Source organism: Triturus cristatus, chromosome 8 (genome assembly GCF_964204655.1).
Source record: "Triturus cristatus chromosome 8, aTriCri1.1, whole genome shotgun sequence".
Classification (NCBI taxonomy): Eukaryota; Metazoa; Chordata; class Amphibia; order Caudata; family Salamandridae; genus Triturus; species Triturus cristatus.
Genome location: NC_140591.1, coordinates 522298111 through 522318099, shown reverse-complemented (window position 1 = coordinate 522318099; position 19989 = coordinate 522298111). Strand labels below are relative to the sequence as shown.

At 47.9% G+C, this 19989-nt stretch overlaps 1 protein-coding gene across 3 annotated transcripts in view; it reads left to right on the top strand.

The window, feature by feature from the left end:
* The window catches only part of DIAPH3 (diaphanous related formin 3), a 2278729-nt gene that overhangs the window by 1736439 nt on the left and 522301 nt on the right, over nucleotides 1-19989 (top strand). For all 3 annotated transcript variants that reach the window (XM_085621985.1, XM_085621986.1, XM_085621987.1), the window contains one exon: nucleotides 9982-10117. In XM_085621985.1, coding sequence (XP_085478111.1) covers nucleotides 9982-10117 — 136 coding nt within the window. The remainder of the gene's footprint in view (nucleotides 1-9981; nucleotides 10118-19989) is intronic.

Here is a 19989-nt window from a genome sequence, read left to right as displayed (position 1 = left end):
CACCAATCCATATGTTCCTTCCAGGCCGAGACAGTCGGGGACCTCTGAGATCCCCACAGTTGAGCAATATCACGCTTGGCCACCATATATCCCAGAGTCACCCACCACGTCTGTGGCGCCGAGTAGTCGGTAGGTTCCCACACATTCAACAGGCATCTCCTCGCTTCGGGTAGCAGCACCACATGCGTAACCACACGCAGGACCTCATGCACACCACGCCAGAATCGCTCCACCTCCGGGCATTCCCACAATATATGCAGAAAGGTCCCCAAAGCGCCACACCCACGCTTACACAACCCGTCCACAGCATAGCCCATACGCAGAAGCCTCGGCCCCGTCATGTAGACTCTGTGGAGTATCTTGAGCTGGACGAAGCGAAGGCGGGCCGGTATGGCCACCTCTTTCGGGGAGGCCACCGCAAGGGTCCAGTCCTCGTCGTCCAGCTCCAGTCCATCGGCAACCCAAGCCTCACGAAGGGCAATCAGCAATCCCGTGCGGTCATTGATCAGTTTTTTGTAGATCAGTGAGATCGTGCTGTCCGGAACGTGTCCATACAGCACTCTATCCTCAAGGGGGGAACACTCCGGGATGGATGCAACGTCCGGGAAGACGGAGCCCAGTGCATGACGGATCTGCAAATACCGAAAGTACTCCCTGCCATGCAAGTGGAACTCCGTCTGCAGCATCTCGAACGTTTTAAATCCTCCCCTCGTCCAGAGATCCCCCACCTTGCTAATGCCTATCATGTCCCACTTCTCGAAGCCCTTCGAGGTCCACAGGGAGCCCAACTGCTCGGACGCGTATAGTGGTGACGCCCGGGTCAGACGATCCTTCCACCCCATCGCCACATTAGCCGCGTGCCACACTCGCACCATGACACGCGTGGGGCCGGTCAGCCGAGCGTCGGGCGTGCTGGAGTAGAGCGCTCGATTATAGTCCCCACCCGGGAGTAGCATCTTATCCATTTCGAATGCCGGGTTTAAAGCGGGCCCATACAGGCCGTGATTAATCGCAGCCAGCTGGGAGGCCCAATAGTATCGTTTGATATCCGGGAGGGCAATCCCGCCGTCATACCATGGGAGCGTCAGCTTCGCCAGGGCGATACGCGGCCTCCCGTCCCAGAACAGGCGGCGCTGCAAACTCTCCACCTCACGGAAGTAGCGCGCTGGGACGGGGTCCATAGTATTCTGCAAAGCGTAGAGGAAGCGCGGCAGAGACTTCATCTTAAACAATGCCGCCCGGCCGAGCGGCGAGAGCGCCAAGCGCCGCCAGCGCGTGACATCTTCCTTCAGGCGCTGGAGGGGGGGAAGCAAGTTCCGATCATACCGGGCCTCCGGGTCCAGAGTAATGAAGACACCCAGGTACCGAAATCCCTGCGGGGCGATCTGGATCGGACAGCCCCGCGGGAGAATGGGCGCCTCCCCAGAGAGAACATACACGCACGATTTAGCCCAATTGATGACAAGGCCGGAGTTACGACCAAATGAATGCAAAACATCAACCAGTACTATAAGTGAGTTACGTGGGGAAGCTAGGTACAAGAGGATGTCATCGGCGTATAGGGATACGCGGTCCTCATGCTCGGGGGTCCAACGGAGACCACGGATGGAAGGCTCCCACCGCAGCCACTCCGCCAGGGGCTCCAAGGCAAGCGCAAAAAGGAGCGGCGATAAGGGGCAGCCCTGCCGCGTGCCCCGGCCCAGCTCAAACGGAGCCGATACTCTACCGTTCACCACCACCTGCGCCAATGGGCCCGAATACAGCAATTTGACCCAACTGATGAACCCTGCGCCAAAGCCAAACTTCGCAAGCATCGCCCAGATGTATGGCCATTCAAGCGTATCAAACGCCATGGTGGCGTCCAGGGATGCCAAAATGGCCGGCTCCCGTATGTACTGAACACGTGCAAGCACCCCATGCAAACGCCGCAAGTTAAGAGCTGTGTTACGATGGGGAATAAAGCCGGACTGATCCTGGTGAACCAGTTCGCCCACCACGCCGACCAGCCGATTGGCCAGGACCTTGGCGAGAATTTTAGGCTCCGCGTTCAGTAGCGAAATGGGCCGATAGGATGAAACCCGGTCCCGAGGTCTCCCCTCCTTGTGGATAACCACGATTGTAGCCAGACGCTGGTCCAGCGGGAGGGAGCCCACCGAATGGGCCTCCAGGAACATCGATCGGAGATGTGGTGCCAGCGTATCCGGTCTCAATTTGTACAACTCGATGGGGAGACCATTAGGACCCATGGCCTTGCCGGAAGCGACCGAACATATGGCAAGGGCGATTTCGTCGGAGGTTGGAGCGGCGTCCAACGACACTCTGTCCTCCTCCGAAAGGGAAGGGAGCGCGATATCCCTGAGCAGGGTACGGGAATCCTCTTCAGAGCAGGAAGACACCGGGGAATACACCCCACGGAAATAGTCCGCGAAGCAGGAGACAATTTCTTCCGGCTCAGTAACACACACACCGTCTGTTTTCTCAATCAGCGGGACTACACGACTCGCTCTCTCCTTTTTGTCCAGCCACGCAATCAATTTACCAGCCTTATCACCCACATCATACAATCTCCCCTGTTGCTCTCTACTGAGGCCCCTGGCTGCCTCCGTGACGAGGGCCCTATAGGCCGCTTGCTTGAGTTGGAGGACATGCAATACGGCATCCGTCACCCCACTTTCTAGATTACCCTCCAACTCGGCTATCTCAGCTTCCACCCGGGTCACCTCCTCCCGCTCGCGCCTCCGGGTGTGGGAAATGAGGGACAGGGCCTCTCCTCGTAGTACTGTCTTGAATGCCTCCCACAGTGAGACAGCCGAAGGCACGGACCCCACATTCTCGTCAAAGTAGCGCTGGAGGGATTTAATCAATTCAGCGCGAATAGTGGGGTCGCGCAAGTACCAGGGATTGATCGGGACCACCCTACCCTCACCCCTCGGAAAAAAGGTCCAGGTGTAACAGGAGCGGGGAATGGTCCGAGATACCCCATGCCAAATGGCGCACCTCTCCCACCCTCCCAACATAGGCCGCCGGGACCAGGACATAATCTAGTCGTGAGAGACTACCATGGGCCCCCGAATGGAAGGTATACTGTAACTGCGTGGGATGTTTTAAACGCCAGCAATCCACCAATCCCAAAGTGTCCAATAGACCAGAGAGCCACGCTTGGGCCCGGGGGAGGTCCCTAGGGGGGTGACGATCCACAGTCCCGGAAACCACCGCATTGAAATCCCCCCCCCACCACCAGAATCCCCCCCCAGAAGGCCAAGGAGGAGGCGCCCCAGGTCCGCAAAGGTAGTCGACTGTAGCCCCGGTGGGACGTATACTGACACAAAAACCACCACTTTGCCCTCCATCCTTCCCACCAAGACCGCGTAACGTCCCCTGTCGTCATGGAGCACCTCATCAATCTCCAGCGGAAGCGAGTTCTTAACCATGATGCCCACACCCCTTGAGCCAGGCGTAAGGCCCGAATGGGCCACTAGGCGATAGCCACGCCGATTCATGGCGCAGAAGGAGTTGCCAATGAGGTGTGTCTCCTGCAGAAAAACTACATCGGGCGAGATTCGCTTCAAGAACTGCAGGACCACCCCACGTTTAATCCTGTCCCCCAGTCCATTCACGTTCCAGGACAAAAGAGTTAGTTCCCTACCCCCCATCATAGACAAGAGCCACCATTCGTCCCCCCGAGAGCACTATAGAGCTAGCACAATGATACTTTTGCCTTGTGGTGAAAACGAACAACACCCCCCCATCCCTACCCACCCACCCCAACAAAACTCCCCCCTCCCTGCACCCCTGCATGAGCCCGAACAGCCCCCCCAACGTGCAGTGTGCCGGTCGCCCCATATATATAATAAAAACTAGCTAAGCACCCTAGAGGAGGAGGGAGAACCCCCAGGAGACCCCACACAACCTCCATAGGAGGGGAAATTATACAGACAGATGCTTAATCGAGAGTGGCAACATTTTTGTCCAGAGTGAAGCCCAACATCACCCCCTCAGTCCCGATCCAGTGTGCCGTCTCCCCCCGCCGCCCCCCCGCCCCCCAGATCACGATCCCCAGACAGAGTGTCCAGCCAGTCTCCGGTCGCTTCGGGGCGATCAAAAAAGTGCGTGCGACCCTCTACCTCCACTCGCAGCTTGGCTGGGAAGAGCATTGCGTATTTAAGGTTCAAGTCCCGAAGACGGCGCTTGACGCCTTGGAAGCTCAGTCTCTGCTTCTGGACCGCTGGGGTGAAATCCGGATAAAAGTTCACCTCCATGTTGTCAAGCTTAACCGGCCCCAACAGTCTGGAGGCTTGGAGGATAGCGTCTCTGTCCCGAAAGTTGAAAATCCGGGCAATGAGGGGCCGCGGAGGGGCTCCGACCTTCGGCCTTCCCCCGGGAACCCTGTGAGCCCGCTCCACCGCGAAGAATTTACTCAGCCCCCGTGGCTGGAGATGGGTAGCGATCAGGTCCTCCACAAATAGGTCCGCCGCCGCTTCCTCCCGTCCCTCGGGTACTCCGATGATGCGGATGTTGTTTCTCCGGGCCCGACTCTCGGAGTCCTCCAGGCGCCGATCCATAAGCCCGCTCGCCTGACTAAGCCGGCGCACCTCTGTTTGTAGCGCCGCCACATCAGTAGTAAGGCCCGATGCGGTGTGGGCCAAAGAATCAACTCGGTCGTTGGTCTTGGAAAGATCGGCCCTCACCAGGCCAACATCCACGAGGACCGAGTCGATCTTCTGTGCCAGTGTGTCGAACCGCTGGCCTACCGAGGCCTTCATCTCGGCAATGGCGCCCATGACATCCCGCAGAGTCAGATCCGTGGGCAGGTCCGGGGCATCAGGAGGGTCCTCAGGGGATTTGTGCGGTCCGCCGGGAGATCCCTTCTGGAGGGTATAGCGGTCCATACTGTTGGCCTGATGGGTGGTGCCACGCCGGGTCGGCTTGGTCTTTGCCCGGTCTCCATCTTGTTTGGTGGCCATGGCCACTAGTCTCCCGGTCGCACCAGTCACGTCGTGAAGGGCAGGCAATCAGGGCCACAAGCTCCGGGGGGGGGGGCCACCCCCGATCGGCGGGGTGGGTCACAGCCGGCGGGCAGGCCAAGTCTCCCAGCGAGACCACACCAACACAAGGAGCCCCGCGACCCAACCCTGCAGTGATTGCAAGGGGGTGCGAAAGCGAAAGCGCGGGGTGCGCGACTCGCCAGGCCAGGCCCGGCCCGCCGCTGTTGTTCACTTTGTCACTGGGTCACCCCTCAGCGCAAATCCGGGGTCTGGCGAGGAGAAGGCCGCAGACTTCCATCGGTGCTCACTCCGGTGTCCGAGGTCCGATTTGACAACGGGAAACGGGTGCCACCTCAGCTCAGGCTCACCAACACATTCCCCTCATCCGAGACAGGATAAATTCAGGATAGTCGTGGGAGGTTGCGGAGGTCCTCGGGAGCCTCGCACCTATGCGGCCATCTTGGTTGCGCGCTAGGCTCCTCCCCCCCTGATGGGTCATTCTTTGCATCAAAATCTGCTATTGCTAAGCGAAAAGGGAATCTCCAGTGGGGTTGCTCGCCCATTTCACCAGGGCGATGGCAGCTACTACTGCTTTTGGGATGGGGAGTCCCCCTAAATGACATCTGTCAGGCAGCTATGTGGGCATCGCTGCACACGTTCATCAAACACTCCAGCCTGGACAGCCAAGTCCGGAGAGGCGGCTTCATCGGCCGTTCGTTTCTCCAGGACTTTCTGGTGTGAACTTGGTTCGCAGACCCACCACCGGGGAATGTATTGCTGGGGTATCTATTCTAAGGTGAGGAATTCATAGCTAATTGTCTCTTTCAGATGAACAAGTTACTTGCCTTCGGTAACGATACATTTCTAAGAGACATAGATTAGTTATGGATTTCTCACCGCCTCACCCATCCTCCCCGTTCTGCGAACTGACTTCTAGGGTTAAGGACTTCCTTTCAGGGCCCTAGTTTTGTGCACCAGGGGTCAGTGTCTTGCATGGCTCTGTGCTTCTGGCGTGGAAAGTCATGTACAGAACTGACGTCAGCACTCGAGGGCGGCGTTTATGTAGCTACCGCAACGTCATCCCGGCGACCACGACACCGGACGCGGAGTCGAGCGACGCCACCTTGCGTCACGCAGGGGTTCTGCTAACGAAAAACTTTCCGGATCCAGTCTGACGCATGGGGGTAATTCTAAGGTAAGGAATCTATAACTAACCTATGTTTCTTACAGATGTATCGTTTCCGAAGGTAAGTAACTTATTCGTCTGGTATAATAGGCCCTATTTAGATACTTGAATTGGATGAGACGGTAGCAAGAGGATATGGCTGCACCGAGGGGGTGCCAAAGCCGCTCTCCAATCATCGTCGTCCTAGTCTTCTATGTCTCCCCTCCAAGTCTCTCCCACAAGGCTTTCAAGGTGTTGGGGCTATGTGTAACCAGAGTCTGATTAATTTGTCTAATATTATGGGGACCTAAACCTCCCATTAACAGCCTGTTTGTCACGAATATATGAGAGTAGAGCATCTCAGAACTGTAGGCATTCGTAAAACTGGCTGCTGTGGAGTTATTCCTCCTGTAATTGTTGGAAGGATTTCGGAACTCTTCCCTCTTATGACATCTCTCAACGTGAGAATCAGCCCGGTGTCTTCAAGGCCGTGTATAGCAATACCAGAGGCCTGGGCAGGCTCCGCGCTCAACTCCGCTGCAGACCTCCCCGGGCGCTGCATCGCTCGCGACAGCAGCCTCCATCCAGTCTTTCTGTGTAGCACTTCAGCAGCCACCACGCAGGCCCCGCGCGCCTGAGATTCCACCCAGCGGAACCCACCGATGCGCCCGGCCTCTGCAGCATCGCTACTCAGTGACAATGGGTACCCTAGGACCGCGGTGGTAAATTGATGTGAGTGGCAAGTGATGGCAGATGATGAGGCCTGACTGCTCGGAGCGCACTTAGTTAGCGTCCCCCATACGGGCTCACCAAGCCACACCCCCTTTTTGTGTAAACTGCTACTTTTTTTTATTTCTTAACTATAAGGTTCTTGTAACCTTTATTTTATTTAGTGAATTTTTAAGGATTTTTGTATATTTAATTTCTCAACTGTAACCTGTAGGACTTGAGAGTGGGTGTGTGAGTGGCTGCTAAGGTTGGTGAGTGGGTGTGTGAGGTGGCTATATGGGTCTGTCAGTTGGCGTGTGTGAGTGACTGTATGGATTAGGTCTGGGTGGAGTTCTACTCTGTGGAACGCTGCAAATAGCTGCAAAAACTCCACCGTGCTCCACAGAGTTCCGCCAGCGGTAGAGTCTATTAAGTGGTGCTGCGCACACTGAATTTAAGTGCTGGAAGTTTGTCGCATCAGAGTGCGCTGCTGCTTTCTGCCGCTCGCATATACATTCTTCTTGAACGTCCGCTTCCTCAACGTGAGCAGGTGATTTCTCAACACAAGCGTTTGCAACCTTCCATGACCGCCCGTTTTGAAAAATATCACCTGGAGGAGATCCAGTGCAAGGTTTTTTTTCCTGTGAGCGCCCGAGAGAAAAAACTCAGCTCCGCTCCACTTTGTTTAGTTTTGTGAAACTCCGCGCAGAGTGGGCAATACTCTGTGAACTCTACTGGCGGAGCAAAATTCTTCTCCCACCCCTAGTTTGGACCTTGTGTGGGTGAGTGAGTGGGTGCTTGAGTGGATGTGTAAGTGGCTGTATGAGTGTGTGAGGGGTTATGTGGGTCTGAGTGAGTGGGTGTATGAGTAGTTTTCTGGGTGTGAGAGTATGTGTGAGTTGCTATATCAGTGTGTGAGGGTTTATGTGGGTGTATGAGTGTCTGCATGGGTCTGTGAGTGGCTGTTAGTGGTTTTGTAGGTGTGTAAGTGGTTGTATGGGTGTGTGAGTGGTTGTAGATGTCTGAATGACTGTGAGTGAGTGACCGGCTGTGAAAGTGGCTGTATGCATGAGTGAGTGGTTGTTTGATTGGGTGTTTGTTAATTGCATTGGTGTGATTTGCTGTATTGTAGAGTAATTGTCTGTGAATGGATGTATGGGTGAGTGAGTGGATGTGTGAGTCCTTGTATGGATATGTAAGTGGATGTGTGAGTGCTTGTATGGGTGAGTGTGGCTGTATCGGTGAATAAGTGGGTGTCTGAGTAATTGCATGGGTGAGTATGTGGCTGTATAAGTGGCTATATAGGCAAGTGACTGGTTGTATGAGTAGCTGTATGGGTGAGGGAGTGTTTGAGTGGCTATGAGTCAGTGGGTCTGAGTGGCTCTATGAATGAGTGAGTGGTTGTGGGAGTACTTTTATGGGTCTGTTGATGGGTATGTGAGTGGGTGCAAGAGAGGTTGTTTAGGGCTGTTAGTGGATGTGTGAGTTCGTTTGTGGATGATGTCATCAGTGATGCCACTGACCATGTCATGAGTGATGTAATATGTGAGGTCATAAGCACTGCATTGCAGAGGCCTAACTATAATGTATGTGTGTGTCTGTCTGTCTGTCTGTCTGTCTGTCTGTCTGTCTGTCTGTCTGTCTGTCTGTCTGTCTGGCCCGTCACTGCTTACAGCGATTTATTTTCTAAGTTTAGAGACTCCGTTAATGACTCTTGCCACTATTTGATGATGCTTCATAAGTTCATTAAAAAGGCGCTCACTTAGTGTAAGCAGCTGAAGTCCCTGCGGTTCTGTACACAGGAAAAATCGGAAGGGGGTGTAAAAAATCTGTTTTTCATTTAGCTACAATTAGAATTTGTTTTCTCGCTATTACAGTAAAAACCGCTGAATGGAATTACTGCAGCCTTACTGAGAATGTAGACCTTTAAGAAAACATGCTTTTTTGTGGTGTAATGTAGATGCTTCCAGATGTTTTGGAAATATTAGAATTATATAAAATTGCAAAATGTGCTTAAAAATAGTTAACCTTTTTGTATATTTTAAATCTAAATCCATTCATTCTGCCAGTCACATTTTCACATTTGATATTTTGCAAGGTGTGATTGGCTGAAGAAGTGGATAATAAAAATATCTGCAATCTTGAAAATCACCATATTAGTCAAAATTGGGAATTTTGCTCAGTTGAAAAAAATTCACAGCAAATGCACTCTGTGGAATGAAAGTGGATGTATACCCCAGAGATTGACAAAAAAATACAGTGAAAGGTTATTTATGGGTTACACATCACAACAGTTTAAAAAAAAAAAAATTTGCTTGTTATGTTGTGCAGCGCTCATCATAACACACCCACACCATTCTTGTTACACCACTTTGCCGATGGCGTTCATTTAAAAAAGAAAAAATGTATCAAAGCAGGAGACATGAGTTGTGGCGTGCTTCTGTCTCACAAATGAGGTACTTAATCTCCATTCAAAGAGGCTTCTCTTCACTACTATCTTTTCCATGCCCTACATACCTGGGCACCCTGCTGAGACGTATGTAGCTTTCAAAATTGACTGTGGGTCATTGTCCGGAGCAGTTATGACTCCTCATCAGAAGAGTGTAGTCCAAACTGATTCCCTAACTCTACCTGAGTTGGTAACCCAGTAAGTGGTGCTCCACATCATGTCGCCCACTTACTGCTTAACCAGATCTTTTGACAATTTATCTGCTCCTCATGCCTGATAAAGATGAGCTACTGGTACTCAGATTGACGGAACAGTCTGACCCCCAAATATTCTGTGCTAGTGTCAGTGTTTTGTCAAAGGTAGATATTCTTTTATTTATTGCCCCCTCTCTCGCAGTACTCTGTCTCCGACTGAGACTTCTGGACTAACTCTGAGATTCCCAAAAGTTCCCACATACATATTACATCCACTTAAATTCAAGAATCTCCTTTGGCTTCATCCACTGTCACTCATTCAGCTTACCTGATAACTCTATCCTTTCTCCGATTCTGGTGACACAATGTTTGAGCTTTCTACCAAGACCCCTGCTGCAAAAATTCTGCACGTGTCACACATATGTGTAGGTAAAACAGCCCTGCATAAACTTTTAGTGAATTTAGTTTGATCTATTGCAGCAAGCATCAAAGGAAAACATGAGAAGAAGGGAAGCAGATGAAAAACAGAGGCGTGCCAGATTAGCAAAGGAGAAGGCTGAAAAAGATAAGCTACAAAGACAGCAAAAGAAAAACGAGTTGCTTGGTCTAAAAAGAGGTAAGTGTGATGTTTTACTTGTAAATTAGGTGACGCTTTAGAATTCCACTAATGCATCCTTGCCGTCATGGTTCTACATGGATTGTTTCTGGATTTGTGACCCAGTCAGTGCCACTGAAAGGGTTTTTTTCAGAATATTTACTAGCTTATTGTGACTCGAGGCAGGCTTTTGGTACAGTAATAATTTGCATGACTAATATTGGTCCACGGGGTGCAATATGAAATCGCCATTCAGAGTTCCAACCTTGGAATGGGGAGTAACCTTTTCTGAGTTGCCAGGATTGTGTTCTCCCCACACACAGTTTGATAAGGTGCCCTGTTAAAAATACTACATTGGAAAAAAAAAACAGATGCAATGATTAATGACAAATTTGTTACTACTGATTCAGGTAAACTTTTGTGTGCAATCGAGTCAATATTCCTATAGGATTTGTGTCAATGGTATTATACATCTCCAGTACGATGCAACTTATAGGTTCCCATTTAGGGAATACGAACACCAATTTGCGAATGGCTAGTGACGCAAAACTTCTAAACATTTCAACTGACTGGAATGTATATCAACATAAATAAAAGTACTAAAATAGTGGGTATAAAGGATTTTTGGTTAATAGGTTGTATTATATATTTTGTGAAAAGTATATGTTTGTAAACATAATGGATACTCTAGGCAGCTGGCTCTGTATATACTCTACCAAAGTAAGGTATAGTGTGCAAAGAGTACAGTCGATCCCCAGAGGCTTTACAGTGGCTAGTAGGGTTCCTTCAGAAGGAAAGTATACTAAATTTGCCTTTGCTCACTCTCTGGTAGGTTGGCACAGAGCAGTCAGGCTCTACTACAGAGGCAATGCTTAAAGCATTTGTATATAAACCACAGTAGCACAGTGAAAACACCACAAATGGACACTACACCAGTTTAGAAAAATAAAGTATCTTAATCCAAACCAAACAAGACCAAAACAACAGAAATCCAACATATACAACTCAAAATATCAGTATTACAAAGGTTTCTTGTAAAATGATAGCTCTTAGAAGACAATAGCCCCAACTGGAGTTATCTCAACATTGTGACCAGTACAAATCCAAAGTACGACGCCGACCGCGAGCTGCTCGGTCCATCCATGTCACACGGATCCCCAGAGAAACAGCAGCTTTTGTGATGATTCAAATATCGGCGTCGGGGAGGTGATGCGCCGGTTCCTTTCAGCCACAGATGGGATGAGGGGCCGGTTCCTTTCAGCCACAGGGTAGGTGAGGCGTCGGTTCCTTACTGCCACAGGGAAGGTGAGGCAAAGCGTCGGGTTGCTTACTAATGCAGGGGAGGTGAGTTGTTGGTTTCTTACTGTACAGGGGAGGTAGCGTAGCTGCGGTGCGTCGGTACCATACAATGGTGCTGCGTCAGGCAGTCACCTACGTCAGGTATCAACTCCGCGATGGTGGACAGGAGGCGCTGGCATCGGTCGGCGTTGGGAAGTGCTTTGTGCGCTCCCTTGGCCCAGATGTAGGCAGCGGCCTTGAGGACAGTGTCTGAGTCGATGTGGGGACGGCATCGGCAGGCATCAGGGCTGCAGTGTCATCGTGCTTGGTAGTGGCAGATCTGAGACACATTTGAAAGGCTACTTGACGGACAGAATGTTGAACACAGATGATGGACGGAATGCAGAGCAAATCAAACATTCACCCCCATAGATCTGGGTTAAATCCATTGTTCTTTTGCTCACCATGCCACATACAAATCAGTCTTGACCCTGTGCCTCATGGGAACAGGCCAGCCAGGACTGCCAAAGCCAGGTCCTTCCTGGACCGGAATCCAGCATCCTGGGATTGGTTTCGGGTTTTCACCCCTCATCAGCCAGGCTAGCTTGAATCCAGCGGCACAGCGAGAATAAGACCCCCATCTGGGCTTATCCTTGGCTACTTTGGGCGAACATAGCAAACACAACCTGATGATGGGCAAAGTGCTGAAACGTTTTTACCATTTACCCCAGTCATAGATCTGGGTTTAATCCATTGTTCTTTTGCTCACTATGCCACCCAAGTTGGACCCAGCCATATGCAAATCAATCATGACCTTGTTCCTCATGGGAACAGTCCAGCCCAGTAGTAGCATCTGATTTGCAGGCCCTGGGCACACACAGTGCACTTTACTAGGGACTTACCAGTATATCAAATAGACCAATCATGGAAAACCAATCCTAATCACAATTTACACAGAGAGCATATGCACTTTAGCACTGATAAGCAGTAGTAAAGTGCCCAGAGTCCTAACACCAACAAAAACAAGCCAGAAAAATGGAAGCAAAACGTTTGGTGATAAACCTGCAAAAAGGGCCATGTCTAAATACTAAAGCTCTCTTTTGTGGTAGTGTGGGCAAACAATTTGGCTTATCAGAGGGCTGTGCTAAGCATTTGTTCATATACAGGCAAGAAATGATTACACACACTCATTGACTAAATCCGAGACCAATGGATTGTAAAAATATTACTTTGTGTATATTTATTATATAGAACCAAATATACTTTGTTGCAGTAAAATACGTTCTGCAATATCACTGTTTATCAATGTAAAAAGTGGACACTGTATTTTTCAATCAGTACAATGTTTTCCTATGGGAGGAAACACTGTCAGCAATTTGAAGAAAAGTAAACGATTTGCGAAATTGAGCTTTCGGATGAAGAATCAGTACCAGGCAAGTGACCTCAGTGCAGCACAGGGGCAGCCGGGTGCACGGGTCAAACTCTGTATCTGCTGCCTATGTTATCCTATGGAGAAAGAAGGCAATCGAATCAGTACTACTTGCAGGTGAGTAGCACGGTTTTGGAACCCAGTCTCCGGGGGTTAGAGTAAGCACAGGGGGTGCCACAAGGCAGCACTAAACTTAAACCTTCAGCGGCACGGGCGGGGCTGGGTGCTGAGTGCCAACACAGCATCTAGCGTCCAATACAGACAAATGGAGAATCTGGAAATCTGGAAAAGGTGTCTGATAGAGACATCTAGGCGCAGATTCCTTAACTTAGAATATCCCCCAGGTGCCAGTCTGGATCCGGAGATTTTTCATCAGTACCTCTGCGCGCCGGGGGACAGCATCGCATGGCTCCACTCTGATGTCGTCCACGGATATGGAGTCAGTGGAGCCATACAAGTCCATTCTGGCGCACTGACGTCGGTTTTCTTCTTTTCCGTGCTGCAAATGTGGATCCAGGAGAAGCGGTTCCTCTGGCCTGTTTTTTGTTTTCAAACAGAAGATGAGGTCCCTGAGGGTTCACATGTGGTCGGCAAATGTTTGTGTTCACGAGCTCGGCCCTCAGGTTCTTGAATACGTCCTGCGTGTTTGCACGTGCTACTTTCGCCATCTGGGACTAGGTTGAGCGCTTCCTTCCCTCCCTTCCAAAAGGCCCTCGGGCTGACCTGATTCGGATACTTCAGGATAGTCATGAGCTGGTGAAAAATTCAATTCGATCAGCCATGGACACCACTGATTCTATCACGTCGCCATGCTTGGCTGTGTGATAGCAGTGTTCCTGAAAATGTTCAGAAGTGTCTTCGGGAATTGCCCTTTGATGGGGCCCATCTTTTTGGTTGTCATGCGGACTCAGTGGTTCAGCATCTCATGTCTGGTATTCAGCAAATGGCATTCTTTCTAGTCCCTTGTTGCGGACTTCTTGTTTTGTTTTGCATTGGGCTATTGCCACTACTTTTCTCTGGTGTCAGTATCTGTGTTCAAGCTGTTATTTCCCAGATGTACTGTACAGCTATGCAGTTGTTTCTGTGATTATTTTCAATTCCTCTGTATAAGAGCTAGGCTCAAGAGGGGTTCCCTTGCATTTTTTAGGGATGTAACATCCCCTACTTGGGGTATTGGTTGGTTATTGTATAGTCATTCTTACTTGCCACAGGAGATGTCTTCCTGGGTGATGTGAGTACGATGCTTCAGGAAATGTTCTTCCTGGGTGAGCAGTTCCTTGCTGAGGATCAGGCGAGGTCTATTTAGGATTATCTATCTCCTATCTGGGGAGTTTTACTATAGTTCATGCTGTAGACATAGCGGTATGTTTTTCGCTTCCTCACTCTTTAACATGTTCGTACTTGGTTCCCTCCTGCCTCTGCGGATGCAGACCTCTCCATAATATTATTGGGTTTGCACCACGTTTGGCTCGTCCCAGCGTGTTCACGTATGCTCCTTTTCTTGCCTTGGCTGTCTTTTCAAGCGTTTCGCTGTGTTTCTGCCATTTTGCCAATGTTGGCCTTCTTCGTCGTAAGCTAGTGTCTGTCTCTTGTGAGCGTGCTGTTCTGTTCCACTTCAGAGACAGTTTCTTTTCCGTATTCAGTTTTGGCATGGTATGTTACCACACACTGGGCACGTTCGCAGGCACTGAGTAACTGCTGGGCAAACTTGCGCCACAGCGTTGGTTGTGTTTGATTCTGGTGATATTGTCTACTCTTTACTCTTTGGAGCTAGAAAGTGCTTCTGTCGTTGGTCTTCCTTCAGGTCTAAGACCGGTCTGGTTTCTTCCTTGTCGAAAGTTGGTTCTGTGCCAGACGCGTTGTTGGTGCACATGGTCTTGGCCCTCACTTTTCATATGCACTTCCGAAGCAGGGGCTCAGGTCGCTCGGCTCTTTGCTCCTTAGCTGCTCTTCTCTGTGTCCTTCATACATCTGTGGACGGTTATATATAGATGTGTGTATGTGTGTGTGTGTGTGTATATGTATATATATATATATTTATATATATATATATATATATATATATATGTGTGTGTGTGTGTGTGTGTGTGTGTGTGTGTATGTATTTGTGTATATATATATATGTATTACCGCTCCACTTCTCCTTTACATCCTTCAGGAAAAAAGGCACTCCCGGGGGTCGTTTGAGTCTTTATTGACACAAAACAAACACAGCAACAAACAGACGTGTTTCAGTCTAAACCTTCTTATATGTTTACCGAAGCGCCGTTCAGACACGTATTTAAACACACATTTGTTCAACAGAAATCAACAAGGGACCATAGTAACTCCCCACTGCCCCTGCAAAATAAGCGCCATCTTAGAATGTCAAAAATACGACAAGTAAGATAATCATGCAACATCATATATCGGCGCTAACATAATTCATAGTACACTTCAATGAAGCCCATCGATGGGCACCTATCATCTTCGATTAGAGCTTACAATAAATATTAGATGAAGGATATTTAATACTCAATCCTGCCCTGTATGGGCTTGCAACAAATGGTGAAAACAAATCAACCGAGTCATTACTCATAATCCTGTGTCTATTGTGGGCCTTATACACATACTAATATCTACATATTTACAAGAAAAGGGGGAGAATAGAATAGAAAATCGAAGAGAAGAAGAAGAAAACAAGAAAAGACAAAGGAAAAGGATCAATTCAATAATTCACAGAAACTCATTTAAGATTAGTATACAGAGATATAGGGTATATACAGAGATATATAGGTGAGCAAGATAATAGACATCTGGACCTTAAAGAAACAAAGTTCATCAGAAGTTCAAATGCTAAAACACTCTCACCTCCTCTAACAGGTTCCTCTACTGACCAACGATACAAACAGAGTACAGTCAATCTCCCAGATGGATAGCCAATTCCTCACTACAATTGAGTCCCAATGGAGTCTTGGTTTGCAGATCAATAATGTATCTCGACTCCAATCTACGGAGCCGCAGCAGTCTATCCCCGCCTCTAGGATTACTAGGTACATGATCTAACCCACAATAGCTAAGTAGATCCCTGTTGCACGCCATTTTGACAAAATACATTAGTGCAACAGGGTAAGTTTCATCACCCTTGGCAATTGCCCGCATATGTTCTAATATTCTAGTTTTTATAGGGTGGATGGTACTCCCTGCGTAGCGTAGGCCACATGGACATGTGATCCAATAAACACTGTAAGGAGTAGTGCAGGTAAGAAACCTTCTAATGGTCCTCCGTACTCCTACATTTGGAATTTCGTAAGTAAGGACTCTCTTACTGGTCTTGCAGGCCTTCCATTTCCCACACGGGAAGAAACCTTGTAAAGGACCAAAGGCCGATTTGGGGGTATCAGTTAAATAACTGTGTACTTGGTCATTTTTTATTGACCTTGCCTTCCTAAAGGTTATTAGAGGATTAGGAGGAAGATCAGTGCCCAGAACCTCATCTGTCTGTAATATGTGCCAACTTTTTCTTAAGATCTTTTTCAAGTATGTAGCACTCTTCGAGAATGTAGTGATGAGGCGAAATTTACCCCCACTCTTCAGTGAGTCCTTCCTGCTGGTATCCTTCGTCTTCAACAGGCTTTCTCTTTTGAGGATATTAGCCCTATTGAATGCTTTATTTAAGGTTTCCTGACTGTAGCCTCGTTGCTTGAAACGTTGCATACTGGCTCTGGCTGCAATCTGGAACTCCCTGTCATCTGAACAATTACGTTTTATCCTGAGAAGTTCCCTGTAGGGGATACTTATAAGATTCGTGGGATGACTGCTCGAGGCTTCCAGCACAGAGTTCCCCGCTGTCGCCTTGCAGTACAATTTAGTCTTCAATTGACCAGACTCCACATAGATATTTACATCCAAGTAATTGATAGATGTGGTGCTAACTTCAACCGAAAATTCCAGATTAACTTCGTTCCTATTTAGGACTTTGATATAGTCCCTAGCTGTTTCTGGGGGCCCGTTCCACACGATAAACAAATCGTCAATGAAACGATGCCACCCAACAACTTTCTCAGTCCATTCTTTGTTTATCTTCACGTGAGGTAGGAGAAAGAAATCAACATAGATGGATAGATGCTCGGTAAGGCTCCCCTGCGATGCCACAATCGGTCTCCCCAGTGGTGCTGCTCTATTCTTATGCACCTTCGGCAAATGGTAGAAGGTAGGAATGGTAGGGTTCAAGCGTCTCAAAAAGAGGAACTCGTCAATGTCCAGCAATCCTTTATTGTGCCATTTAGATATGACCGATTGATATTCTCCAGTACTTTGTTGGTATTCTTTTGCAGTTGTGGGTAAGTAGGTATCCATATTGTTTAGTTCCATCATAGTTCTTCTTTGTCTGGAGGACGTTATTCCCGCCCTTGTCTGCAGGCTTATATACAACCGCTTCATCTTTGCCCAGATTTATAAGAGCCAGCTGTTGCTCCTCAGAGAAGTTACCATTGGTGGATTTTATGAATTTTTGTTTGCGTCTAAATTGAGTCAAGTCCTTGACAACTGCGTCCTCAAAAATATCAGTAGCATCCACTGTCATCTGAGGATGAAATTTCGATACAGGTTTGAAGGGAGTAAGGCCACCAAGTTGTTCAAAACCTCTTATGGATAGCTGTTGAGACCTGCCAATGGAAGTTAATTGGTCCTCAGTTCTCAGTTGTTCAAGTATCATAATGGCATCTAGATCATTCCCTGTCAGAAGATCCGTTTCAAGGACTGCAGTACCTTTCTTAGTCTGTTTACCAATCTGTGGTTTCGTTTTAAAGTACTTATGATGCTTTAACTTTCGTGTAAATGTAAATAAATCTATCCGCGTTTGAGTAAATTCCATGTCTCTTTGAGGGCAAAAGGTCAATCCCAACTTAAGTACCGACTCCTCAGTACTAGTAAGTTGTTTATCCGTCAGGTTAATGATGGTAAGATTGTCTTCCATTATTGGCGTTTCTTGTTGTAAACCTTCTTGCTTCTCGCTGCAGGAGGCGAGATGTTGTCTCTTGCAGCCCCCCTGCCCCCTCCTTGTCTTCCTCTTCCTGACTTCTCCGGTGGCTTTCCCGCACCCCCTCTCTGCCAAGATTGGCGGATCAGTTTGAATTCCTCGCGAAAAGGGGTACGGACACGGCCAGATCTAAAGGCCCCTCTGTTTTTTTCTTCAGAAGACTCGTTTTCCGTAACTTCTGACTCCGAGGTGACTGGCTCCTCCGTCATTTCTGTTGACACTTGTGCCATGGATTTACCTTTGCTTAACAGCTCCTTCCGCGGATTGTCATATTTCTTAGCGAAGGTTAAAACCCTCCCATGGGCATAGTCTGCCTCGTCACGATCAAATTTACTTTGTTTTCGTAATATTATTTTCTCTTCATAAGCCTTGAGACGTTTCTTCATTTGATCCTTAGACTCAACAATCTTTGTTTGATCCTCCTCCCTATTTAATTCTCCCTCCAACACTTCAATGTCATGTAGCGCCTTGTCACGGTCGCTCCATGCAAATTTCACCAGGATATGCAGAATTCCTTGACATGACGTTGCGGTATGTTCTGCCCATTCGTCCAATAACAATGGATCTGGCGATTCATAGGCCGGCACAGTGTAAATCCTGAGACCTCTCGGGACGCTATTTACCTCAATATAATTTTGAAGTGAGGTCCCCTCCCACCATTTTCTAATTTCGCGCTCGTACAGCCGTTCGAGCGCAAAACACTTTGTGGTTACACAGGTCTTAATCGACCCTCCTAACTCCTGATGAATAGTCCCTCTTTCTTCCTTGCTTTTAAACATGTTTGAGGCCGCCTCCCGGCGCTCTGATTCACAAAACATGCTTATATGAAGTTACTCGTAGCTTAGATGCCAACAATTCTCGTGTCTTCACCCCCTCGCCTCTTGTCATCAGTGATGTCATTTGAGATGTCATCAGTGATGTCACTGACCATGTCATGAATGATGTAATATGTGACATCATCAGCAGTGGATTGCGGGCGCACGAGATGTAGTTAGTACAACTAACTATATCGGAGGAATTTCAATGGTTTTGTTCGAGTGAAATGTCCAGCTAGCTATAACACCCCTAAAACCTATGGTTTTTTCAGTGAATTTCTAAGGCTTTTTAAATGCTAATTCCTAACTATATCAGGCCTGAAACCTATGGTTTTTTCAGTGAATTTCAAAGGTTTTGTAAATGACAATTTTTAATGTATTAATTGTTATACTGATTTTTTTTTATACTGATTTACTACATTTTTTAAACTATTTTTAGATATATTTTTTTTAATTACATTATAATTACATTATACATTACAATACAAAATATACTTTCTCAGAATGAATTACTTTAGTTTAAATACTTGGCAAATAGGCAACAGACTTTTAAGTACAGTAGTTACAGTTGTTGCAATGGGCAACACAATTTCAAACACAAAGCAACATTGAGCTCAATGTGAATTTCTAGTTAAATGCAATTAGTTACTTTATGGATTACTTTTCTAACCACAGGACTGGATCCTAGATTCAGTCCTTGGACATCTGCTGTAAACATTTGAGTAAAAGCGCTTTGGTTACAGTAGTAATTTTTAAGGAATATTATTGTATTTTAAAAGTTGACACTTAGAAACTTTTTCCCATAGAATCACCAATGTTATCCTATGGCAGAAAATTCACTTAGCAGGTAAGTAGTGTTATCGTTACTTTTTCTTACTCAGTGGTGGATCCTGGATCCAGCACTGGCCAACCTCCTGTAAACAGTTGAAAGAATGTGTTTAAGTCATACAGACGATTTTTTAAGAATATTTTTTAGTTTGTGAAAATAGACACTTAGAAACTTTTCTGCTGAAAACCACACAATGGATTCCTATGGAAGGAAATACAAGTTACTGGTAAGTACGCTTAGAATTACTTTTCAGGGTCAGTGCTGGGCTAAAAGATGCAGCTCTGGGTTCTCTCCTGATAACAGATGAGTAAATCTGAATTTGTAGTTCTGCTGATTTTAGAGGAATATTTGTACAATGGTGAAGGAAGGGGGCAGGTCGTGAGGTGACGTGTGCAAACACGCCCTTTGGCGCGTTTTAAGTTGCGGAATTAATTCCTCTTCAATCCTGAGGTCCCCTGGGGGCCAACTAGCCCACCAGGTACCTCCAGTATGCGCCAGGAAGCTGCATTGCAGAGAGGTGTT